At 39.8% G+C, this 26,604-nt stretch overlaps 1 protein-coding gene across 5 annotated transcripts; it reads left to right on the top strand.

Moving 5' to 3' along the window:
- The first annotated feature begins 1,335 nt into the window (after positions 1–1,335).
- cxxc5a (CXXC finger protein 5a) lies at positions 1,336–26,604 on the top strand. 5 transcript variants are annotated; one of them, XM_053477793.1, is made up of 3 exons: positions 1,336–1,508; positions 10,616–11,710; positions 25,416–26,604. In XM_053477793.1, exons 2-3 carry the CDS (start codon positions 10,853–10,855, stop codon positions 25,458–25,460), a joined length of 903 nt encoding a protein of 300 aa, XP_053333768.1. In that variant the 5' UTR covers positions 1,336–1,508; positions 10,616–10,852; the 3' UTR covers positions 25,461–26,604. The 5 variants fall into 5 exon arrangements, with proteins under 5 accessions (XP_053333768.1, XP_053333772.1, XP_053333767.1 ...); XM_053477797.1 differs by lacking the exon at positions 1,336–1,508 and adding an exon at positions 1,528–1,944 and having other exon boundaries at positions 25,419–26,604; XM_053477792.1 differs by lacking the exon at positions 1,336–1,508 and adding an exon at positions 1,529–1,944.

The following is a 26,604-nucleotide window of genomic DNA, read 5'->3' as shown; positions in this document are numbered from 1 at the left end:
CTGACGAGCTGCTCCACTTTCTAGCCAATGTCAGCCCGTCTGCGATCGGGAAGGAGAGAAATGAAGGAAAATCTCTGCCGCCCTGGCGGTGTCATTTCCACACACTCGACTTGGCCGCCTGCCAGCGTTGCGGACACTCCAAAGAGCCGGAGTGGACTCGAGCTGAGCGCGGAGAGGAGAGGAGAGACAGAGCACGGACACCGACACATCACCAACCAACCAAATAACCACCCAAACCCGGGAGTGCGCACAAATGAATATATATATATATATATATATATATATATATATATATATATATATTAATTTAATTTAATTTCTAAAAATAAAAAAGTATCCCCTACATACGAACGAGTTCAATTTGTCTGCAAGTCCAACATACATTGCCTAAATACTAGATTACTAACACAGTTGTCTATATATGGATGGTTGAACGATTCATGCTAAAAGAACAAGCCATCTTTTCACCGTGCTCCATTCTCTTTTCACATTTGTCTCCATCCTTACCGCTTGGAGCTTCTTAGCAGAACCAGTCTCATTACCGCTGCTTTTACACCTGCTTCCATACATCCTGGGCATGTGACAATGTACGCAGGACGTGTGATCTAACTTCCGCAACTGAATGGGCGAACGTTCGAAAGTTTGTAACTCAAATGTTCATATGTAGGGGACTTACTGTCATAAGAAGTGTCCATGCACCCATGTACCTCTACATTTCACTTAGGACAGTGGAGGCCAATGGTGATTACCATTGTATTTATTTCCATTTTTACGACCGTGGTAGGACCACCGGTCAACATTCACACACTACGGGCAATTTGGGAACGCCAGTTAGTCTAATCTGTATGTCTTTAAACTGTAGGAGGAAACATGCAAATTCCATGCACACAGACCCCCAGGTGAGACTCGAACCCTTGACTTTTATAAAGGTGGTGGAGGTACAAGGCGACAGTGCTAAACACTACGCCGCCATGCTGCCAGTAAAAAGTGTAAATTGGCAAACTGTCAATGCAAATGATTGCATTATTTTCCCATATTGTGTATTTTTTTTATATATATGGTATATTTTATGTATATTTATAAAATATTGCATTGTTATGAAAATGCATAATTATTCCTCATTATTTAATATTTTTTAAAGTTTTTTTCCTTCAAAACAAAGCATTCCGCAAAACAAGGCGCTCGAATAGCGCCACCGGTAACCACGTGCATCTGAGTTTGACATTGTTTGACTGTAAACATGAATGTGTTCAAAGAAAGTTCAGTCTTAAAGAGGTATGAGGACATATCAACTTTTGCTCATACAGGAAGGAGCTAAAGCCCATAGGCTGTGTGTACTGCAATGGCAGGCGAAAGCAACGTCTTGCTGATCACGCACAGCTCAAACAGCAGCGCGTAAACCTTCAAGCGCGGACGTTGGCGAGCAAAAAGCCTGCAAGAAGTTCAAGCTTTCAGAATCGAACCCAAATTAAAAGCAGCGTTTAAGAAACCGCGGCGTCTTTGTCACGGTTTGTGCGTTTTTTCTTTCTTTCTTTCTTTCCTTTCCCTCCCCTTTCCGCCCTCGTGCGTGCGTGGGGAAACTCCAGTTCGGTTTTTCCGTGAAGCTCCAAAAATCTATGAAATGTGTTTGCATGCTCGTCTCCGCGAGCGGGGATGTAGAGGTGGGATTGCGAGAGCGGAGAGGTTCGAGAGCCCACGCGTTCAGGCGTCCAGGAAAAGTGCGTTTGGCCGTAATTCGCCGCCCGGTTCGGCGCGCTCTCGCTTTGCTCCAGGGGCTCCGAGCTTTCCGGGAGCGCACCGGGAGCTTTTTTTTTTTTGGTGGTGTTGCTTGCTTTCGCTTTGACGTGGATCGGATCAGATCGGCGCGGCGGGGATCGGAGACGGACCGCTCGGACGGACACTCGGAGCCCTCCCCACATCTCAGCTCAGCTCGAAACCGCCTGGGTAGGTGCGAATAAAAAAAAAGAAAAGAAAAGAAAACCAAAAAGAGGAGAGGGACGCGTTTGCGAATATGCAGATTTATGGAAAGGGCGGGTGGACAGGGAGTAGAGGGGATCATAGTTTGTTGAAGTCTCAAAAGTTGGCGTGTCATCTTTGCTGATGAGCAACTGGTCTGGGGGAAAGGCGGCCGGGCACTGCGCTTTCACACCGCCAAGCCCTAGACAAAAGGTGTTTTTTTTTTTTTTTTTTTTTTAAATGTCACTAGGATTCGCAGCCTGGGTGTTATACCTGATGCGTTTGGCTGTACGTGAAAGTCATTTTCTCCACGGCTCTTGGGTATTCAAAGTATGAGATCATTACAGAACATGCGTTTGATGTTCCTTTTTAAACGATTATCGCGACGGTTTGAATTTTCTCCCGTGGATTTTACCTTCCAGAGGACACGGCGCGTTATGTATCACCGTTCTGATGAATGAGAATATATGGGGCCAGCGGAACTGCGTGGAACGGATGAAGCCTGCGTGTACGCACAGGTGGGCTCTGGGGTGGACTCGCTCTGGGTGATGAGTCGCTTTTATGGCAGAGGAACTTTATGGCAAGCGCACCTGCGCTCTATGCTGAAAGCCGTATAACGCAGGAAGCTGTGCGTCTCAGCCTTTCCGACTAATTACGCATTCTGCTTAAAGCGCAGAGGAAACGTGTTGCTGAGCGTGTGTGTCTGTGGGTATTGTTCGCCGCTCATCTCGCTCATCACTCATTCAACTTTGGTCATTACTGGACAAGTTTTCATTTCATTTCAACTTGAGGCGCACGCTGGATGGGGCAAGTGCGGATGTCGCTGACGCCTGAAAGCGCGTCAATTTCTCCTTAACATCAGCGTGGAGGGGGGAGACTGCGTGTGTGTGTGTGTGTGTGTGTGTGTGTGAAATTGAGAGTGTGAGGGAGTGGAGGGGGGGGGGGGGTGGTGGTGGCTGGGGAGATGTGTGTGTGCGTGCGTGCGTGTGTGAAATTGAGAGCGTGAGGGAGTGAGAGAAGGGGGGCATTGAGTGTCTGTGTGTGTGTGTGTGTGTGTGCGCGTGACCGCCCGTCTTTAGGGGAGTGATGCGTTAGATTCCGCATTACCTGGACTAATAAGCATCTGCCTGCGTGACGTCTCGAGGCAACCTCAAGCAGATTTTTTCCTCCTGCTTGTGCTGTCAGGCTCCCAGGCGAGAGGGCGTCTCAACTCTCCTCTTCCATTATTGTTTTTGGTCATTTTATTCCGCCAATCTGCTGATTAAAAAACAAAAAAACAAATCTCAATCACAGAATGATAAAAACGTTAAAATGGCTTAATATTGACTAGAAATTGGGAAATTGTTAAACAACCCAAAACCGGAACACACACTTAAATCATCCCGGTATTGATTTCTGGCTCAAGCTGGAGATGTTGGGATTAATGTGGCGCGTGTACATGGATGGCATGGGGTGTGCAGAGGGACCGGGTTCGGATGGGATGGCTCTTCTTCTGCAGAGGAAGACCAATTACAGACACACACACACACCTCTAGGGAGGAAGCGTGAGCCGTGGTTACGAACAGCTTTTTCTGACGGAATCAGTGTAGTGCTGAAAAACTGCTACAGTAAACAAGGAAAATGTTTCCGCAGAAGTGTGCAGGCTGCTTTTTATAGGCATGGGCACATGTTGTAAGCATGTAATATCGCTGTTTATAGACTGGCAACTAGAGTTGTAAGCTGAAGTATTACATGCGTACAACATGTGTACAACGAATAAGAAATAACTCATGTTTTATAAGAAATTAATACAGAAACTATTACGTTCACATAGTATATTCATGTATTTTCTTCTTAGTTCATCGGTAATTTAAAGGAAAAAACAAACAAACAAAAATGTAATAATTGATCTATTTAATTACTTTAATAATTAATAACTGTATGTCTACACGGCCAGTTATCAAAGTTTTCTTTTCATGTCTTTTTGAAATGCCCAGTCTTATTTTCACCACTTTTTTTGTTTTTAAATGAAAAAATCTTAAAAAAAAAAAAAATGTTTATGCCATTGCTTGAGGCATCAGCTTAGCTGTATTTATTTGTTAGCTTCGCACGTCTTTCCTATGATCAAATTCGCAGTGGCTTTAAATGAACATGAGCCAGTTTCTGTCAGGGTTTGTTTTCTAAAACCTGAATATTTGCACCAAAAGTCGCGATTATTATATCATGGTTTACTCATGGTTTTCCCCTCTTACAGACTTCCAGTGAAGGCACAAAATAAATGATGCAAACCATAGCAAATAAATGTTAAAATACTTCAATAACAGGCATAATTTCATGGGCACATTAGAGTTGATGGAGTTAGGAAGGAAGCCCATCTTTCCAGTTAAAAGTTCTTAATACGGACGTAAAAAGATTGATTCCTAATTGATCATGCTCTGTTTTTTTGCCTCATCATCATTCTTGTCTCCAGCACTTTTACAGAGTTACTCCTATGATGGAGACGAACTTACTTTTCTACGACAGAGACTTTAGTCTGTGTCACAGATTATACTTGAAGGTTTTGTTCGACACAGTTTAATTGGGTTCGGCCTGAAGGGGTTGTGATATAATGACCTGTTACCTGAGAACCTTAGTCTGCTTAGGTTGCTTTGCCCAACTCTTATGATAATAGTAAATATGTGCACAGCTGCTGAGTTTAATGCCTACACATATTATATAATAATATGTATAATATGTATAATATAATAATAATAATGATATACTGTAAAAATGCAACTTAATATCCTTCTGGTTTTATTTAACACTTTTACATCCATATTCTTTAACCCTTAAAACTCAAGCAGTACAGATACATGCCAGCAACACAGCATTGGTCAATAACAAAAGCAAAACAGCTGCTTATATGTAAATGCTGCCAGTGCGATTCAATGGGAGGGCTTCGAACATCAAACTGTGCATTTAGATTTTCAGATATGCCAGGTAGAACCAAAGTTATCATTACTTTTAAAGTGCATAATTTTATTTCTATCGTAATGACGCTACAAAAATGTCAAACCCACCAAATGCTTGTATTATTATTTTTATAATAATAATTATTATTATTATTGTTATAGAAACAACAGAAAAACAATCGTAAAAACATGTGTTCATATGTATCTGTGCTATTTATTTTTTGATGTGGCACATAGTTTTTTGCTCAGTCATGTTTGTATAGTTAGTTAAAATAAAATAAAATATCATAATAAACAATTCATAATATTGCCTAGAATGTGCTGAAAAAAAAGATACATCACTCTATGTTTCACAATCTTCATCACTGTATGTATAAGATGTATAGCTCAACACATATTAATATAAACATATAAACAATGGTTAAAATCTTCTGGGTTTTAAGGGTTACATACAAAATAATAGTGAAAGACATTTATTTCACCCTCAAAAGTTATGTTTCCTGTAATTACGCTTCTCTTAGAAACTTAGTATGGCAAAGCTAGTTTCCCAATTACCACCCAGTGGCCTCTAACAAGAAATCAGTGACTTATTATTTTAATTCTTTGTATTTAATTATTTCAAGTCTATTACAATGGATGATGATTCAGATTTTTTTTTTGTTCCTTGACTTTATAAAAAAAAGTGCTGTTTTAGGTGCCAGTACAATAGTTTTTACTCACATTGTGTCTTTTACCTTAGTCATCTACCTACGTTTTTCTCAGTTAAATTCATGGTTTATCAGTCAAATAAATGTTAGTTAAGGGAGCCATACACTGCTGACCAATAAGATAACCAAGAAGATCAATTCCAAAGGTTTTATAAAAATATTGACCCATGTGTTTGGAAGAGACATTAGTTGCCTAGTAAACATGCATTAAAACAACTTTTTGTTAATTAATAAGGCGATAATAACCATATAATTACCATTGTAGTTGCTGAGTAATTCAAACTAATAATGCTAGTTAACGCTTGCTTTATTTGTTAATATTTGTCTGACGACAGAATGATTTAAGCAATTGAATATCTACTGCTTAATGAGTTACGGAAAAGCGCTGAAGCCACTGTACTGTCGTTTTACACACTCACGTAATCTATAATGGACTTTATAATCCAGAGCCCAGGAACTGGCTTATCTTTTATCTTCATAAGTTAAGTCTTTATTTGTCACATATACATTATTGCACAGTTAAATTCTTTTTTCATATATCCCGGCATAACTGGGGTCAGAGCGCAGGGTGAGCCGTGAGACAGCGTCCCAGAAGCAGATAATAATAAGAGTCATGCTTAAGGGCCAACAAAGGCAACCTGGTGGAGCTGGGGCTCAAACCACAGACCTTCCGATCTTTAGCCCTCTGAGCTACCACTGCCCCCAGTAAAACATTGATACGCAGCCATCTGGAACCTTAAAAGTTTTACACCGGAAGAAGATGTAAAGGCTGTAAAATCACCCCTAAAGAGCTATGTCATCTGTCATCATCCCAGCTTTCCTAGTGCTGTAGTGAATCACAATGTTGTCACAACGCTGTTATTCATCGTAGGATTACAGCTGTCTGAAGGAAAAAAAGAAAGAAAAAAAAACAACACTGTTTACTCAGCAGCCGAAACCCTCAGTATATCCTCACAAGACTGATTTAATTTAGACTGTAAACAGGAAGCTAGGCTAGGACAGTTCCCCAAACTCACCGCTGGAGGTAACATGACACTGAATCAGCCCTTCTTTTATGTTGTTTTGCCTCATCATACAACGATGATAAAACTGAAGTGCAGTTGGCTTGTGGCGCCTCATAACAAGATATTCGTATCTATTTTTATTTATTTTTATTCTTACTCTTCTGTCTTCTTGCTGATTATGCCTCACGTCAAACCCTCTTTTCATTTCAATATGGATCATTCTCTTAGATTTTGACAGCACTGTATGCTTTAATGAACTATTTTCCTGTCCAGGCTGATTTTTGAAAAAATCTTTTTATTCCAAACTTCGTCTCGTCTCTCTTTAATTCAGCAACGCATTTATCCGTCGTAAGTAATCGTTATAATGAATGTTAAACTCTTTAAGCTGGTTCAGCAATCTAGGACTAAATGTTCTTTCTGATCACAAGCACACACTAATATTCTTCTGCGCAAAAGTCTTGTCTTTGTCTTTGACCTTTTACGACCTCTTGCTATGAGTCACATGGTCGTCCACATGACTGCACAGTTAATAACTGCTAAAAGGCATTTATTCAGCTCACGCTGGATTTCTGCACACAGGTGGGCTGAGGAACTAGAGGCCCTGAAAGGCACTGACACTATCACGCAGACTTTGCTCTTACTCTCATATTGTGTAGGATGTTGCCTGGTTCATTAATTGAGCACGAAACAGTATTAGTTGTGATAGAAGACTGCCAACGAGAAGGCAAGTTTTGCCTGATGCAACCTTCAGCTGTCCGGTGTGGGTGAACCTGGGCCCAGTGTATCTTCAGATTCCTGAAGTGATGTGGTCTTCTGTTGCTTAGCTTGTCCCCCTCTAGATTCAGTCTCCTGTGCTTTATGAGATGCTTTTTAGTTCATCATGGTAGTAAAGAGTGTTTTTTTTTTCGAGCTTCCTGAAACATTGCTGCTGTCTAAAACCAGTTTGTCCATTGTTCACTTCTCACTTCTCTTATCAACCACACAATTTGGATTTTGTCTAAAATCCAAAGTTTCTCACATCTAAATATAAGTTTGTAAATTAGTTAGTCTGTCTAAGACCAACATTCAATATTCATTCTGAGGCTTGACCTGTGCTTCGTGCCGCTGCCTCATAATTGCATAAACGAGCAGGTGAATGGGTGTTCCTAATAAATTGCCTGACGAGTGAGCAGCATTCCTAAAAGACAAAGACACGACACGACTGGCGAACACAGCGTGTGCCCTTCGGAGGCTAGAGATACAGAAAGAAGCTGTTTTGGAGAGAAACAATTTCTGTCTCTGTGAGAATCGGATCTAGAAGAAGTGTTAATGGACGGAGAGAAATCGAAAATTACTCGCCGCTCCGCGTGGCTCTTAATAACTGATGGATGTCTGTCAGACCGGGCCAGAACTCTCGGCTGCATATTTACAGGTCTATTTGAGATCCTACTAAGCTTTATAAAGGGTTATATGGTTGTGTTGGATTTTCTACACAACACTAAGAAATAATGGGCAAAAAAATAGTACATAAATAGTGGTTCAGTTAGTCTCTTTTATGTTGTTGTTCCTGATGTTTTTGGAGCAACAAGCACCATTAAGAACCCAATGATTGCTGGTGATTCCGATTCCAAAAAAAAAAAAAAAAAAAGAGAACACGTCTTTATTATTAGTTTTGCTGTAGTTACTAAATATTATTTATTAGTTATTTAACCGTATGCTTTACACTGATGGCGAATTCCGTTTTCACATTTAAGTGAATCGTTTAAGTGAATTCGATTTTCCGCCATGAAAATTTTATCCGTCTTAGTCTGACTGCTGTTTTATTCTAAAAGCCTATTAGAGTATAAGAATGGATTAATGAATTAATATACCTTTTTATAATCAGGCATTTTATAGACTAATGTCTGTACATTTTTAATAATTTAAATCTATTGCTTATTTGAATGGATCTTATCTTGCTGTTTGCCTTTTCATGTCTCCTCGTGGCAGGTTTTTTTTTTGTCTTGTCATTTCATTTAATGAAGTATGGTTAGAGCGAGAGCATTGCATCATAATGTTTGGCACTTGCCTTTGCATTACACCTGTGCTGTTAAAGGATTGAACTATAAATACAGCTGATGGACCAGAATCTAATCACACCCCGTACTTGAATGCAAGGCTGAATGTTTGTCCTGTTGTTTGAGGCAAGGAATAATTTAAATCGTGACTGGTAACAGCATACTTTAATGTAGTTCCTAATGAAGATACAAACAAACCAAGATAACCTAGATAACGGCTATACTTTTGATGATGGTACGAGTGGTGAATGTTTTTGGGGGGTGGTTGGTCACTGATGGTGTGTGGCCAATCTTTGGCTCCATTCATCATCCATGCGAATGGAAGGGATTTTAAATGTGCCATGTTGTTGTTCTCAGCCAGAATGAAACAGAACCCAAAGGCTGCCAGGGATGAGCTAGCAAGGTCTGGGTAAGACGTGATTTTTCTGAAGTTTTGAGCATCCAAATGAAAGTGTTGGCGTGCAGAGCGAGTTGAACGGATAAGAAATGTGGTGGTGGGGTTGTGCCATGGACCCGTGAGATCTGTGTGTGATGGGGCCGGCTTGGCAGGCGGGAGGCGAAGCTGCCTGGCTCAGCATGGCCACTGGTCAGGAACAGAACGAGGGAGAGAGAGAGAGAGAGAGCGAGCGAGAGATGGACTGGCTGTGGTCCACTGGCGCCACAGACCCCTGAGCTGGGGAGAATGCGGGGGCTGCGCTCCTGCCTTTGAAGCTTTACCTCCCACTAATTCTGGCCTTCCAATTTCCACACACTGCGTAGACACCCCCAGCCGCTTAGCCCTCCCTCCCCCTCCCTTTGTTTCCCTTATAAGGCCAGGCCTGGCCATTTCCTCAGCGGGGTTGTACGTCTATGCGTGTTTGTGGTCATCGTGCATGGCAGTTACTGATGAAGATGAATAAGTCTTTTTAATGAATGAAACAGTGTGCGGTATTGGCACGCAGAATCTTTTCGGTTTTATTCACCTTACAGATGTTACAAACAGATGTATACCAATAGTTTGGTAAAATTGTCATCTGATTTGTATATGTTTCTATAACTCTTAGATCAGATGATAAGTATTTCAGTCAGAAATGTGACTGACCGATCCACAGTGGACTGATCTGCTGACGGGAATGTGGGTAGACGACATACATGACCTCATTAGAGGTGCAGATTCTAACATGATGAAAGAATGCAGCGAGCAAGACGTGACATTACACCCGTGAGAAGTCATGAAAGAGAGTCCTAGTACGTGACTACAGAGAAGAAATCGTGGCATATTATCAGGAAAGAGTGCACCGACATTATATTCTAACGTATGTGAATGTGCATTCATGGGAAAACTTCAGCAGTTAATACTTGAAATGATAATAAGTATGATCTTAGACCATGTTTAATTTTACTTGGATTGTTACAGATGGCACTAATTAAGTACCTTTGGAGAGTGTTGTCAGATATCGTAATTTACACAGTGACTTGGAATCTAAAGCAGAACTCCTCCAAACTCCTCCTTTGTGCTGTTGCTTATGAACATACAGTTTAAGCTTGTTTCTAGTACTAGCACTGTTAGTTAGGGAAGGTTAGTAAATGTGTAGTTGGTCTTTAAACTTTGTGGCCTACTTTCCAAAAGAACTGCTAAAGTGTAAGAAATGATACTTGCTTCACACACATGTCCTGAATTGTGTATTTTATAGCCCGACTTTACTGGTTTTACCCAATATCTTCATTTAGACTAGCATATAATGATAAAGGTCATCCTAGAGGCAGAGAAATAGATCTGACTGAAGAGCTGTTAAGTTATAAACCTTCCTATTCAATACTGTCTAACAAATAGTTTCTATCTATTAGGCTATCTCAAATAGTTTAGCAGTTTATCTTTGGAAAACTCTAAAATCCATTAAATGAGCACTTGAGTCTCTTGATGCTTCATGATGTTGAATGGTAGATCAACTAACATTTGTCTTTTTGTTCTTCCCTTCTCACTTTGTCCTTCTTTGTGGTAGTTCACCGGTTGCCAGTAGGAAGATGATGTCTGAGGTCTAAAGCTGGTTCTGCGGTGCCAGGGCCTGCCTGCTATTGGCTGGCCAGTTTTTCAAAGAGGAGTCTCCTCCCTTACCTGAGTATCCGGTGGACTGAGATTACTGCCTGGCTCCTCCTTTTTCAATCCCCTGTCCCCTCCCCAACCCCACCCCCTACCCACCCATACACAGATACACACACTCACACCCTGGGGCTGGACCATGTCTGGCGGACGGCCGGAGGGCAGCCGGACACCCGAGGCCCAGGACAAGGACAAAGATAAGGACAAGGAACAGGAGCAGCACAGCTGCAGGGAGGACAGCCCTGTTGTTGAGCGCCGCAATCGCAGCGGCATCATTAGCGAGCCCCTCAGCAAAAGTCTGAAAAGGTCTCGCACTCTTTCCCAGTACACCGCTGCCTGCCCACAAAACACCAACGGACTGAGCCATAACGACCAGGCCAAGGCAAAAGTCCGGCCTGGTCAGAACAATCAGCAACAGCAGCAGCAGCAGCAGCATCCATCGTCCACGGCTTCGGCCCTGGTGCCTGCCAAAGCGGACCGGAGCCTGGAACAAGCACTTGAAGGACACAATGGGCTACTACATTTTGCTCAGGCAGCAGCCCTGCTTAAGCGAGCAGGCATGGAGCACATGCTGCTGCCTGGGGGCATGGGTGTAGGGGCGGGAGTGGGAGGAGTGGGCACTGAAGCAGGGTCAGGTGATCTGGAGGGCGCATCAACAGGCGACACTGTGGGGAGCCACACAGACTTCCCGTATGGCATAGGTGGTGGCTTTCCCTTCAACCCAGCTGGGCTTTTCATCATGACGCCGGCCGGTGTGTTCCTTGCCGACAGTGCCCTGCACATGGCCGGTCTGGCTGAGTATCCAGCACACAGTGAGTTGGCCTCCGCCATCAATGCCGGCAAAAAGAAGCGTAAACGCTGTGGTATGTGCGCGCCCTGTCGGCGCAGGATCAACTGTGAGCAATGCAGCAGCTGCCGCAACCGCAAGACGGGTCACCAGATCTGCAAGTTCCGCAAGTGTGAGGAACTAAAGAAGAAACCATCTGCTGCACTGGAGGTAAGACCAAAAACACTACTTGCCCTTGGGGGCAGTGGGGTGTAGTCTTAATTTGTATCTTCGGAGAAGAAATGCATATTTTTGTGTCATACAGTACAAACAAATTAAGTCTGACCATTTTGTAAAATCCTCAAAAAACTGCAACATGCCAATGTAAGAATGGTAGCGTAACCATGTTGGTAATACTTATATTTCTAGTATGTTATTGATATTTCTTAATGCAACAAGTTCTAATAGACAACACATTTACCTTTTTAAGATGCAAGGCTTCACATGGTAGAGGTAACTGAGCTGTGTAAAGAGCACATTCCCTTCCCGGAGGTCCAGATTGTTGGGGTTAAAGAGGCAGGTGATGAGGCTTTGGGGTGGCAGGTGGCAGTGGCAGGATTGGGGAAGTGGGTGGAAGGACAGATATGCACCATGGAGACTTCTCTAATCTGTCCACCCACTGTGCTTCACGTCTCTCCACAATCCACACAGCCTGCCTTTCAGAGACTGTCTGCTGCAAAGCTTTTGGGATACTTCTTCAGTTTGCATATAAGTTCAGCTCCATTTTATGACTGTGGGAATTATATATGTGAAAAGTGTGTATGAAGTAATTATGACTTCGGGACTGAATTTCTCTTATACATGTGTATGACGATATGCAGTAGGGATAATGTAGGTTTACAGTAGAAGGAGTGAGATGCACATTTTTAGGTTGTTTGACAGGGTCCATCTGGCCAAAGGACTGTCATCTGGAGCTCCAGGTGCCCAAGTTGCTCTCTTTTTACCTCTCTCCATCCCTCTTTATTGCACATGACCCTTCAAACTTTTTTCTGAGGTCATCTGAAGTCAGGTTGACTATGTTTGACATGTATCATTCAGTTATTAATTAAATCAAGTCATTCTTGCTTTAATCGTAATCGGTATTCCCTTGTAAATTGAATTAGTTAAATTAAGTTCATTAGTTGAATAATCTTTTGCTAAGAATGCATATACATCCCTGCAGCCTACCCCGGTGTTAGCAAACAACCAGTCATAAAGAATGCAGAACTACTAACCAGTGGAAAGAATGAAAACATCTGTACTGTAAAATATGATTTAATTTAAACATCAAAAACATAACTTAAATTTTTTTTTATGGGCCAACGCTTCAACGAGCCAAATAGACAATTCTATTGTCACTTTGTATAAAAAAAGCTCACCCCTAGGATGTGGCTCAGTAACAGCTCATTTACATAGACGCTGAAATGGTGCGTTCGAAAGAGGAGTGAAAATCAAAGGAGTTCGACGTGTACAAAATGCATTATCGGAGAATATTTCAGCTGAAACAATAACAGATACATTAAAGGGGACATTTGAGACCTGTGTTAACTTAGACCTATATTAAGAAAAAGTAAAATATAGGACCTTTGATGTAGCATTAATGTGGCTGATTTCTTTTTGTTTAACTGTAATTTGTCAGCATATGTCTGAGAATTGGGCTTGTTCGTTGAGGTGGTATCATGTTGTCCTCTGGCTTAATTTATGTTCACACCAGACATGTTTATTTTTTTTTGTGACAGTTTGCTTGAATTTTATAAGTGTTTCACTTCATGCCAGCTTTGTTGAGGTCGTAGGACCTGGCCGTAGTACATGTGCTTATTGCTGTCACTATTTTTTCATTCGCGCACATAAAAGTGACGTGTAAAACGCCACCGAAATCGATATAAATCACATGCTGACACTTCCTACATGCTGGGAAATTGAAACTAATGCTGTTTTTTAGCAAGATAGTAGTTTGGTTCTGTAGCTGTGTGTTCTGTGGTAGTCATGTATAAAGAAGAATAATAGGAGCCCATATGAAGTGCTTGTACACAAAACACTGGTAATTTTGCAGTTGAAACAATACCTAACTGCTAATAGAATGTATTTTATAGGTCAGTATGACTGAAAAATAGACATTTAAACGGACATTAGCTAATAGAAAGTATGTTATCAATTGGATCAATGTCAGGCTGTCATTCGCCATTTCAGGTAATGCATAAATGCAGATGCATAAATGTTTCTGGCCTCCAAGGTTGAATAAAATTTTAAAGAGATCCTAATAGGCATGTAAGAGTAACGTCACTATTGCTTGTAAGGATGATAGAAGAAAACACCACAGTTATGTCAGGCTGATCAGGTAGCCAGATGTTTTCCGTATAGGATGCTTGTAATGAGTAATGAGTGCCTTACAGCCTGTTCATTTTAGTATCTGTTTCACTAAGGCTGAATTGGATGCACCTGGTCTCTACGACTGTTTGCACATCACAAAAGTAACAGAACATCAAATGAATGTAAGCTAACATTGCGTTCAGGATGATTCTTAAGGTATAAATTTAGAAAATAGCACCATCGTACCTAGCTTCTCTATATTCTGACCTTTGTCTTTCTTATTTTTAGTTTATTTTTTAGTTGCTTATTGTAGCTAAATGATCACTAAGCCATAAGCGTGCATAATTAATTGATTTCTAATGACTTTCTATTGGTTTAAAAAATGATTGGACAGTGCAAGTACTGCCAGGTCCCATGTTTTGTTTGCCCGTTAACCTAACATAACCTATGTAGCTAACATAACGTCATACTGTAGTGACCTAGTTCGCTAAGGGAAATAAAAGTGCCCATGATCATAATCATCATCAGCTAAAACTTGCAAGTCTTTGGTAAGCGTTTCTGCTACAAGCTGTGTTCTGTTCTCGCATCACACATAAAAGTCATGAGGTCAGGCTAGATTCTGTTTATGCTTCATGACATATTTAACTGAGAGGTGACTAAGTGTAGTAATCAGGTTAGTTATATGATGGCTTCGCCCTGCTCGGTTTCATCAGTGTTTCCACAAACTTTTTGCACCTTCTGTCAAATATAGTCAGCCACATCACGCCTCAGCTTATGTGTGTGGTGAATTTGCTATAGTTAACATGTGTTGTAGTTTCAGGATTGAGGTGAAGTTTGAAATTTTATTATACATAGCAGGTACAAACGTTTGTTTTTGTAGATATTTGAAAAAAGTTATGTTTCTTGAACTATAAATAAAAAATATATATTTTCCGTGGACTGATTTGTCCTCTCCTGCAGTAATTATAAAAGTATTTAAAGTATTGATGAGACGATCATTGGTTAGATTTCTCAGTCCTATACATTTTAAGGTCATTAGCTCAGTGGAAGTGCAGAAGCTTCATATGAGTCCCTGCTGAACTTTGAAATGCACAGAATGAGGGTTGTGGAATTTGGCCCGTTTCTTACTCAATGTTAAATTGTACTCGCGTTCAGGGTGTTAAAGGTTGGTGTGTAGAGCAGGAAAATTGATCACAAACAAGGCCTATGGTAATGGGTCAATAGCTTGACTAAAAAAAACAACAACAAAAAAAACTAATATATATAAAAGAAGCATTGTACTGTGGGGTTAAACCGATAATTAATCGATTGTCAGTCGGTTTGGTCAAACTGACAATCAGTAATGGAACAGTTAAGCCCTATCGCTAATTTAAAGCCATGTACTAGAGAATAAGTAACAATTTCTGTTTAAAAGTAGGATTACATTGTTATAAACCTATTATATAGGGATGGGAATCCCCAGTCAACATCCGATACGATATTATCACAATAATTAGATTCCGATTTGATTAATATTGAGATTAATATTTCTAAACAAACTTAGTAAATCATCTGCTCCTATCACACGAGAAGAAAATGTCTAAATAGTTCAGAGTGCACTACCTGTTGGATTAGGAGAAGTTAGGAAAAGGAAAAAAAGGCAGATTGTAGGCTTTAAATGAGCAAAATGTTTGATAATGTAATAACATAAAATGTTATCTGTTGCGTAATTGCGCTAACTCTGCGCTCGACACAGAATCGTTTATATCTGAGGCTGATCACCAGTCACAGCTGATTAAACTTAAAACCAGCCAATTCCGGTCACTGTTCGATCAACAGGTTCACCACTATTATACCTGTAAAAATAGCTTTAAAAATGTTTTATTTGGGAGTCAGTGCGGCGATACGTAAATCACTGCACAAAAAAAATTGCGATCTCTACTATTATATTGGAAAAAATATAAATGAGTAATTTAAGATACTTGCTTAATACAGGGTATCTCTTCATACTCATATTCACATTCATATACAGTGTTACTTTTGTTGTGGCATCGTCATATTTTTTCAGGTATCACTGGAAGGTAATATATTCAGATTTTTGTAGTCACGTGTAAATAGATCACAATGTATTGAAGGTGTAAATGAATGATATTCAAATGAAACAGGTTCAACGGTTTTGATATGCAGATAATGCGTTATCTCCTCTCTGTGAACTAACTGAAGTTGATTTAGTATTGAAAAGGTTGTGAATACACTAAGGTGCAAAGGCAAGTGTATTGTCTCATCCAGAACATGAGCTATGTGATGCGTCATCATTTTGGCACTAATTAATGGTTTTCAACAATTACGAGCTGATACAGATGGGATGCCAGTATATTAACATGCCTCCTGGGATTATTCCCCTTTCAAAATGTATTAAAAGGCCTTATGTCATTCAAATGGTAAATTAATATATATATTATAAGGCCTATTACAAATGCATTATAATTTTGATCTGTGTAATGTACGGTGTAATAATACAGTATAATTTCTTCGGATTTTTTAAAATTAAATTGCCACCATTGATTATGATAAAACAATACTCTTAAGGTTTATCGTGCTTCACTTCCTCCTGATTTTGCAGCTATTGCTCAAATGACTATTTCAAAGAAAATCTAATTATTTATATTTTGTCCACATACAGTATATTTTCATTAGATGAATATGTTGACTATAAGTAGGTAAGGTTGTCAGTTTTAGAGTTCTTAGTTCCTGCAGGTATCTTGGTGTCTTCTTGGTCGTTTAGTAAAGGAACCTCCTTAATATGGCTGTTTTATGTCTTTTTTATATAACAGTTAGTTCCAGCCGAGTAATCTAATTGGACGAGAAGTATTTTAAGAGTGGTGATATAGAGCATAACAGCACTGGGATGTTTAATAAATGTTTAATATGTGGCACAGGTGTTCTTAATTGGTAATTACGATTTTTACGTCTTTATGATTTTGAAGTACTTAATTCTCATTGTTTTTACCACTATTATCTCAATAACAGGGTAACAGGGTTGAGCTTCTTAGCAGAGAAATAGAAAATATGCAAAATATTGTTACCTAGCATCTACACTAATGGCATGATGACATTAAAAGTGTTCATAGGATTCACTTAAATTGTATTTTTTTAAATGACAAACTTGTCCAATGAGGTTGTACGATCATAATTTAAAATTCTATTAAAAGCCAACTATCATGAATAATAATGAAAAAAATATATATAGTGATAAAAAGTTATTTTTTTCTCCCATGATATTCAGGATGATGCAACTGTTGAAAAAGTGACTTTTCAGATACTTCAAATAAAATTTTATTGGGGTAAATGTCCAACCCAAACTTTTATTGTTAAATATTATGTGCATTTTTTACAGCCAGTAATGGATGACAAATGGATAAAGTCTTTTTAATTTTAAGCATGTGCTTTTTACATGAATGTAAAAATATGATTTATAAAGCATCTTAATTATTACATTTGGAGGTACTACAGTATGGTTACGGTGAACACATTTATTTATTTTTTTTTACGTCTTATAAGTTATCTAAAGCATGTGCACAGGTTGTTGTCAAGGACAAGTTAAAAATGTCTTTTACATTGACTTTACATAGTTATTTGTAATTGTTATATCAGCGGGACACAAACGGCTCTTCAATCGTGAGACGATAAGGCTGTCTCAGCACTTTACATTGTAATTCCGCCTGCCACAAAACAAGGTACTTGTAAAAATGCATCACTTTTCATGATCTTGTGTCAAGAGAGGGTTGCTCTGCAGGATCCTGATAAAATAATGTGTCCCTAGAGATGTTCTGATACACTGATACAAAGCTATCTGAATAACAAAAGGTTTGGGATAGAGAACGCTTTTTAGCAGACCTTTTTTTTTTATTGCTTTTTTTCATTTCGTCCTGGACGCAGGAAAGTAATTTAATTTGATTTATTTGTTTTTGATGACGACCATTATCGTTACCGTTTACGTTAACTGTTAGCTAACAAATTTAGATGTGCTGTATTGAGTTGTCAATGTTTTAAGAAATCACAGAGAATAGGATGGTGCCCTCATGTATCACAGACAGATTTGCCACATTAATATCGCTTTCATTTCCTAAGCTGGTCTAATAGCTGTAAAATTGGGTACAGCGTGAAGCTGTAGTGCTGCTTGAGGGGCCACTTTGTACGTGCATGGAGTCAAACAAGGTCATGGTGTGCAATGGGATCAGAGTGCCATCTTACATTACAGTAATTAAACTCGTGCTACGAGCCTTTTGTAAAACAGGTGACAGGAACGTTTCATTCGCTTTACTCAACATCTCTATGAAGTGCATCGCAGGTGCGCGAGCTTTGCACAGGTCTCCTCGTTGTAATTCCTGCTTTTCCCACAGCTCATCAGAAGTGTTACCTGTTAGAGTAATTCCATTATTAAACTGTACAGACTGAGCATGTGTTTTGACAAGATGCATAATTGTTTGGCTCGCAAACGGCAGTTTCGCTAAACAAACACTAATTCCAGCACAAACCCAGAGTGATACAGTTGGCATACTCGCAGACTCTAATTAAGACCGTTCGAAGCTGAAATTTCCGAGTGCATAAACATAACGCATATTGATTAACGTGGTTGTGGAAATATGTTTTTTTCTGTTAATTTAATATGTAGCAGGAGAAATGGTAACATTTTGAGTGTAAGAGTGGATCAGGGCTTTATCCATCCATCTTATATGATATTTTTATTTTTTGATAGTAACATGGTATTTATTTGCTGATATAGTACACGTATCACACTATGGTACATGGTTCTACCAAGCACTGCAGGATAGTGTCAGAAACATGTTTATGTTCACTATTATGGAAATATTTTACATAGTACCCTCTGTAGTGCAATTTTATCTACAGTATGATGGAACCCTACATAGTACTTTGGTCAATACCATGGGATTTATTGGAGACGGATGTGGCTACCAAAGTTCAGCAGTTTCTTAATATGGTACAGCCTGGACTATACAGTAATAATATTATGTATTAGCTTATTAACATAAGTTGTTACCCAATAAGTTCCATGGTATTAACCAAACTACTGGTTTATATACACCTTAAGTAGAACCACTGTACCCAATGCCACAATGCCACCATACCTATTATGGTATTCACCAAAGTACAGTGGTTCATACCCTAATATTTGCCATGCTACCCATTGAAGTACCATGTGTGTAGTACCACACATTGTTTTGGTAAGGTTTTACCAAAATAAATAGACCTAAATGTCATATTTTAGCAGCTCAAGACTAAAAACTAAATTCTGTCCTGTCTGTCTTAACCATAATGTCTACTTTATACCAATGTATAAAATGAAGGACTTGCTGCAGTTGGGTCAACTCAGGATCTTAACAGTTCCTCATTGAAATCAAGACGTGCTAAAGTTTGCCGGAAACCATCTTGCTCACCTGTCCGAACGAAATGCGGCAAGGGTTTGGAAACGCACTAGTTTTCATTCAAACAGAATAAATGCTGCATATGTTGAAGCACCCTATATGGTCCAAGGTGCCGGGTTGTAAGTCGCACTTGACTGTAACTCCTCACCTGCATGGATCCATATGGATTCTTGTTTTTGTGAAACCATGTAGAAGCGTGGGCTTTTGACATTTGTAGCCTGTGTATAGGACCCTGTGTAGGTGTGTGTGTGTTGTGTGTGTAGAGCGGAACTGACGTCGAAAGCGGGTGTATGTGAGTGTTGTTGCAATGTTTGTGGGGTTGGTGGATCTGCAGGTTTCATTGTAGGTTACTGTTGCCTAAGTGAGGGCCATATAAAAACACACAGGGAGAGAGAGAGAGAGACAAACAGAGAAAGCATGTGTGAGAGAGATAGTGAAAGAGAGAGGAGGGGTAGCGTGTAGTGCACCACCTCACACCTCTCTGATGTGTCTGAATTTATTTTAGGATCACTCCATTTAAACAGCAATAGGAGACGTGCAGGAGAATAAGGACTGGCCAGGATTGCTTGACACACTTATCCCGGTCTTTACCATCTTCACTTGTAAACTTACCCCAGCACTTTTTTTGTGACCTGCCTTAAATTTACCCCGTAATATATTTTGTTGCCTAACCCAATACTTATCCCATGTGTCACACTGCTTATTCAAAACTTATTCCAGTACTTGCCATGCTTGTACCATTACTCATTATTGGACCATTATTAGCTTAGCTTACCACCTATCTCAAGGTTGATCCCAAAGCCTAACCCCAACTCTGGTTCCATGGTTTTTATACCAATTTTTGTATCCCAACACCCACTTTTTTACCTGGTTGGTTTTGCCCAAGGACCCAACAATAGAAAACTGATGGTGACGGGGCTCAAACCCACAAACAAGACTTTCTCAACAAATATCGTTTATGATGTTGAATATAGAAATATTTTTACTTTAACATTTATCCCAACCCTTAGCCCGAATCCTAAACTGATACCTACCCTGTTACTCCAACTCTTAGGCCCACACATTCCCTATCATCGTCATTGTCTATACCGCTTTATAGGATCCAGGAGACTTATGGCACGAGGCAGGGTACACCCTGGATGGGGTGCCAATCCATCGCAGCATTCCTGTCATTTATCCAATATATATATATATCTCAGCACTGAGATATTCCTGTGCTAAAACATAAACTTACCCAGCACTGGAACTGGCATTTATCACATAAGTTCTTAACCTTATTCCTGGATGACCATTTCCCTGCATATTGTAGTGTTTTTCCTGCTGTACCACACCCACCTTAATTTAAAAAAGGCTGATAATTAGTTGATTAGCTAAATCAGGTGTGCTGAGAGCTGAGAGAGCCCTAACTTTGAAGGGCAGTGGTTGTCCAGGACTGGAGTTGAGAACCAGTGATGTATTACAACAGGGACCTGTAACATAATGCTTTTGTGAACGTCGAACACACTGCTTACGCTTATTATCTCAACATTTATCCAGGTACTTGACCCAATGGTTGACCAAGTGCATATCATGTAACCCAGTGCTCACCCAAACCACTTATTCCAAATCTTCAATATCATAATTACACCATAACTCGTAATTGAATTCGTATTCCATAAATAAGTATTTAAATAAGAATTTCTCCAAGTGCTTAATTCATTATTTACACCTCCTCATGCTTATTTCTAGACTCCGAACAGTCTCAAAACATCTCCTAGTCCTCAGCTGTACTTTTACACAACTCGTCTTCCCTCTGACAGCGCAGCTATGCTCATGAGTATAAGTGTGTGTATAATGTATTGTGTTCCTAATGGGGTGTTTGCTTACTTTTACTCTACATTAATTTCATGATGGGTGCTTACTTTCTCAGCTACGTCCAAGCGCAGATATTCAGGCACCGGTGCTCTGTTTATGTGTCTGGCTTTGTGTCTTGACACCTGCATTAGAAAGGGTGATCGATGTAAGATTAGACTGTATTAAGACCTCAGGGAAAAAGACAGCAAGCAGTCTCTTGGGTGCATGTATAAAACAATCCAATGTATGTTTATATCTTGGTCTCGTCTGTGTATGAATGAAAGTTTCATTCATTAGTGGGTGCCCAGTCTCAGTGTGTAAAAGCACTGCTGCGTTCATAGTAAAATCAATGAACAGGCATTTAAATGGGGAGATTCAAATTAGGAAACGAATAGGTTCAAACCAGCTGCTGCTACGTCAAGAACACGTGACTGGCTTTGCTTTAAGCATAGGTCAAAGATCATGGGTCATGGGCCCTAACTAGTGTCTTGTAAGAGGTTAAGCCATTTTTATGCTGACTTTTTAAGTTCATAGGTTGCTATTGAGACAGTGATTGATGCCTGACACTCGGAAATGTCACGCAGAATTTTATAATACCCTAAAAATAAGAGGTTTGAGATGGCTACGCATTAATTCAACATAATTAAATACAAATAAATTAATAATAAAAATAAGACACTGGTTTTACAGCTGCAGCTTTGAAAATAACCATTTTCTTCCTTCCTATCATGCATGTCAGGGCTCATTTGTGTCACGTGCAGTGTGAAATTAGTTAGTAGGTCATACTAGTAATAATCCTTCATGCCACCGTGCTTCATTTCTCACTTACCATTTCAAAAAAGTGGGGTCTACTAAATTGTTTTAAGATGAGGAATTGGTTTTGGGGTCACTTGCTAAGATATAATACCGATGATTCTGGCCGGTGTAGCCGAATTCAACACGAGTTTAAAGTTTATAGCGCTTGTGTCTGTTTGTGTACTTATTTGTGAATGTGGGTTACTCTGACTGAGAGTGAGATCGTGTGGGCTAGAGTGTGTTTGACTCTGTGTGTATGTGTGTGCGTGTGTGAGTGTATGTGAGTGAGCGCAAGAGGAGACATGTGAGCTCCTCCTGGCTCGGGGCAGTGTTGGTGAATGTGTGAGATTCTCTGCCGCAGTAGTGTTGCCTTTGGGAGGGAGGCGACAGCTCATCTCCACAGCCATGCCTCAGTACACACAAGCCCTGCCCTAGTCTCAGTACCAACTACCGTACCTACAGACAGCCTCAGTATCGCCTACTACACTCAGACACAGCCTCAGTACAGTCTACTACACCTATAACCAGCTTACTGTACCCTACAACATCAGTGTATAGCTTGGATACATCTACACATAACTGTATGCATATGTATGTATGTATGCGTACAGCCTTAAATCTTAATACTACCCCTATATACAAACCACAACACCTACATGCTTAATATTCAATATCCCCTACACCTACACACACCCTCAGTATACCCTACTGGACTTTCAACCCGCCTGAGTACTCAATACACTCAGCATTAAGTCTCGAGATCTCATTTACATAAAGCCTCAATACTAAGCACGTCCTTAGTACACAAGAACACGACTACAAATAGACAAAATACTCAATGCTGCACCTATACACACCTTCATTACATCCTTTACTCGATACTGCATTTAAATACAGCCTCATTACAGTCTACTACATCTACAGACAGCTTAAATACAAGATACTGCACAGTCACATCTCTTCAGTACTTCTTACCTCACCTACACATAGTCAATCCAGAACCTGCGTTAAAATGTCTCGCGGATGAAGGCGTAAAACAGATTGACATTTACTGAAGACTTCAAGCACAGCACGGCGATGAGACTCTTAGTCGGAGTAAAACATTTTAACGGTGCTAACTTTTTAAAGAAGGCCGTACACTCGCGGATGCCGATCGCGGCCGAGAACTTTCAGCGAGTGGAACGACCTCATCCTTCGAAAATTGACAGATAACTCGCCAACTACGAGACACATCTGTATGTAGGACCTGTCCTCACAATAATTCACAAACACCACTTGCACGTTGCAGGAAGTTATTGCCACATCCTCCGTTTATATCTTTCTGGACCAGGTGTTCATGGGTAAAGTGTACGGTATCTAAGCACTAGTGATATAAGTGCATTAGTGTAGCAGAAATAGAGGTCGTTTTTGTCGTCGCAACTGTGTTCGGATATTCTGCGCAATCAATAGTCCCGGTTTGACTCGAACGCCCTCTTATAATTAATACTACACTTACAGACAGCATTAATACTCAATACAGTGTGTACTGTATATACAGCCTCAGTACTCCCAATTACATCATTAAACCATCTCTGGGTACACCTACAAACAACCACCCACACCACTACACCCACACACACACCTTCATTAGAGCCAACTAAACCTGCTCAATATTGCACCTCAGTGCATCATACTACACCCATATACAGGCTCAGTGCATGACACTACACCTACAGACTACCTCAGTTAGCACTGCTACACCTACAGGTAGTCACAGTAATCAATGCTACATCCATACCGACTCTTTCTTTTTGACTCGTTTTTATTGAGTACTTTTAGAATAATAGTGTAAGAATAAAATTTTCATCAGATTTTACATTATTGGCCATATTTGCACAAGAAATTATATAACAGCTTTTTATAAAGATTTGAGTTGATGGTTAATAATATCAGGCTTATATTTTGTATGTGAGAAGTAAACCTCAGGAAGCACCTTATGCTTGATTGGTCAATACTAACGCAATCAGTTTTTAACAGCAAAATACACAAAAACAGATGTGTTCTACATAGACTTCACAGGAATGACCAAACTGCACAGCGCTCGTCTCAATACACACCTACAGCTTCAAAACTTAATAATGCACCTACACGCAGCTTCTATACTCACTATACACCTACACACAGCACCGCTGCATTCATTTAGCTGACCATGTCCTTGTCCCAGTCTGTCTGAGCTTCAGAAGCAGACTCTGGTAAACAAGGCGGGAACGGAGGGAAAGTCAGAGCGAGACAAAGAGACACAGATAACGTGAGGGAGTGTCATGAGTGTGAGTAGTGGGGTGAGAGCTCGACGTGTCTGCGTGGTGACTAAATAATAAATGTGCCGTATCGGGTTTCACATGGAGCCAAGGCCATGGCCTGTGGCTGGGGGGAAGGAGGAAGGACAGGAGGGGGACAGCACATATGAGATGCAGAGGTTTTTAGCAGAAAGGAACAGGAAAGTGGAGCATAGGCAGAAGATACAACCAACTAGCTGCCTGTTTGTCGGTGTACATGACTAAATTTGACCTGTCGTATCAAGTCCGGTATTAAGTCACATGGGTTAATTTTGCGTTATAGCCAATAGAGTGCAGTAGGTGAAGTGTATTACTTCCGGGGTCAGGGGTAGCTCAGTGGTTAAGGCATTGGACTACGGTTCGGAAGGTTCCATGTTCAAAATCCCACAACTACCAAGTTGCCACTGTTGGCCGCGTGAACAAGGCCTTTAACCCTCAACTCCTCAGATGTGTAATGAGATAATAATGTAAGTCGCTCTGGATAAGGGCGTCTGCCAAATGCCTAAATATATGAAGTTTTTAATTTTGGTAAAAATCGTTTTATAAATGCGTTATAAATGCGTTTTCTATCTAATCCTTCACCAGAGAAAGTTTTAATTAAGTACAGTTTTAAAGCACTTATTAAACACTATCCAAAAAAAATGGGGAAAAGAAATCAATTCAGTTACGTATCGCGATTCTTTCATGTGGCAACTTATGTATTGCCACACTGACAAATATATATATATATATATATATATATATATATATATATATTTTTTTTTTACAATTTCTATCTAATCTAAGAATTGTAACAAAATAAAAAAAATGATCAAATCACCACACAGGTATCGTAATAATATCATATCGGGTGGTATTGGTATCCAAGCTGGTTACTCCAGTTGTGATAGAAAACCATTCATTTTTTCCACTGCTGGCGAAGTTATTCAAAAGGGTAGCAGGGAAATCCTGGTGCCACAGTTAGCCAAAGGATTCCCTCTTCAACTGTATATGTCATGTAATCCTTATATAAATATTCTTAAAGTGTTATTTAGACTTTTTATTTTGCATGGAACTCCATGTAAACAATTTGCACTGTCTATATCTCAGCAACCGGACGTAATACAGTAATAAACTTGTTATCAAGTCGTAATTGATCATGATAAAGCACTATCTTAAAGTATGATGTCTTAACTGTAATTCTTGTCTGTCTTCCCTTTTGTCTCTTCTTTCTCTAAGAAGGTGATGCTGCCGACGGGCGCGGCGTTCCGGTGGTTCCAGTAGTGCCGTGATCGCCGACCTCCACCCAAAGCTCTGCCATCAAGTGCAATGCTGACTCTTGCTTGGACCGACTCCAGCACCTACACTGGCTAGCAAGCATACAAACCATGAGAAAAAAAAAGAGGAAACAACCACCTGAAACTTCATATAAAGACAGACACACACACACACATACACACAAAACAACAACGCTACAATAACATAATCAATCAAATAATGGATGCACCTACTTATTCCTTGAACCAAAAATTAAATATAATGAAAAAAAAAATTATGGCAACTTTCATTCCCTTTTATATGTTTCCATTTTGGTACCTTTTTGTCCTTTTTCCAGCAGGTTTTTTCTCTCGCTTAAACATTGGAACAGTTCATTGCCAAACAGAAATGACAGACTGAGTGTGGACAATCAACAAAAAATTTCTGTGTTTGGTGTTAATGTCGTTCACGTGTGGAAAGATACAGTACTTGTGTAGAGAATGTAAATTTTACAGCTATATTTTAAAACTAGTGGCTCATGGCAAGCACTATTGTAATTTAGCACCGTTGTTCTTACTTAAACTTCTGTATTTTATTGATTGTTTTCATTTTTTTAAGTTTGATTTTAAATTTATAGATTGGAAAACCTGATCAATGTTTGTCATTTAAGGAGCAAAAAGAAAAAAATAATTCAAGATGTAAAAATCCCATTTTTCTGAATGGAATGAAAAAACAAAAAAAACAAAACAAAGATATGTCGAGACCCCACGGTAGTTTATAGTCAGGATAGATGATGATCTACTGTACATGTACATGTGGGGTTGCTACTACTGGAAGCTCACTGACCGCCAAACCATTCATCTATCCAAACATTTCAGTCTGCACTGTTTTGCTGTAAGATCGCGGTCATATTATCACTAAGATGTCGCCATTGCGCAGGTGTGGATTTTTGTTCCTTCTGAGCACCTGAGGACAGCACTTGTTCTATCCAATTAAACGCACTGAAAAAAAAGTTTTTTTTTTCTTTACATTTTTTTTCTTGGTTACGTTTTATTTTCCATGACATTGCCAGTAGCTACATCTTTTAAAATGAACAGCGATGTTTGTATTGGAATTAGAAGTATGGGCTGGTTTTGTGAATAAAAACAAATGCATGTATTTGTGTCAAGAA

This window comes from Clarias gariepinus, chromosome 19, assembly GCF_024256425.1.
Source record: "Clarias gariepinus isolate MV-2021 ecotype Netherlands chromosome 19, CGAR_prim_01v2, whole genome shotgun sequence".
NCBI lineage: Eukaryota > Metazoa > Chordata > Actinopteri > Siluriformes > Clariidae > Clarias > Clarias gariepinus.
The sequence above is the reverse complement of the archived record's forward strand: the minus strand, read 5'-3'. Positions and strand labels throughout refer to the sequence as shown.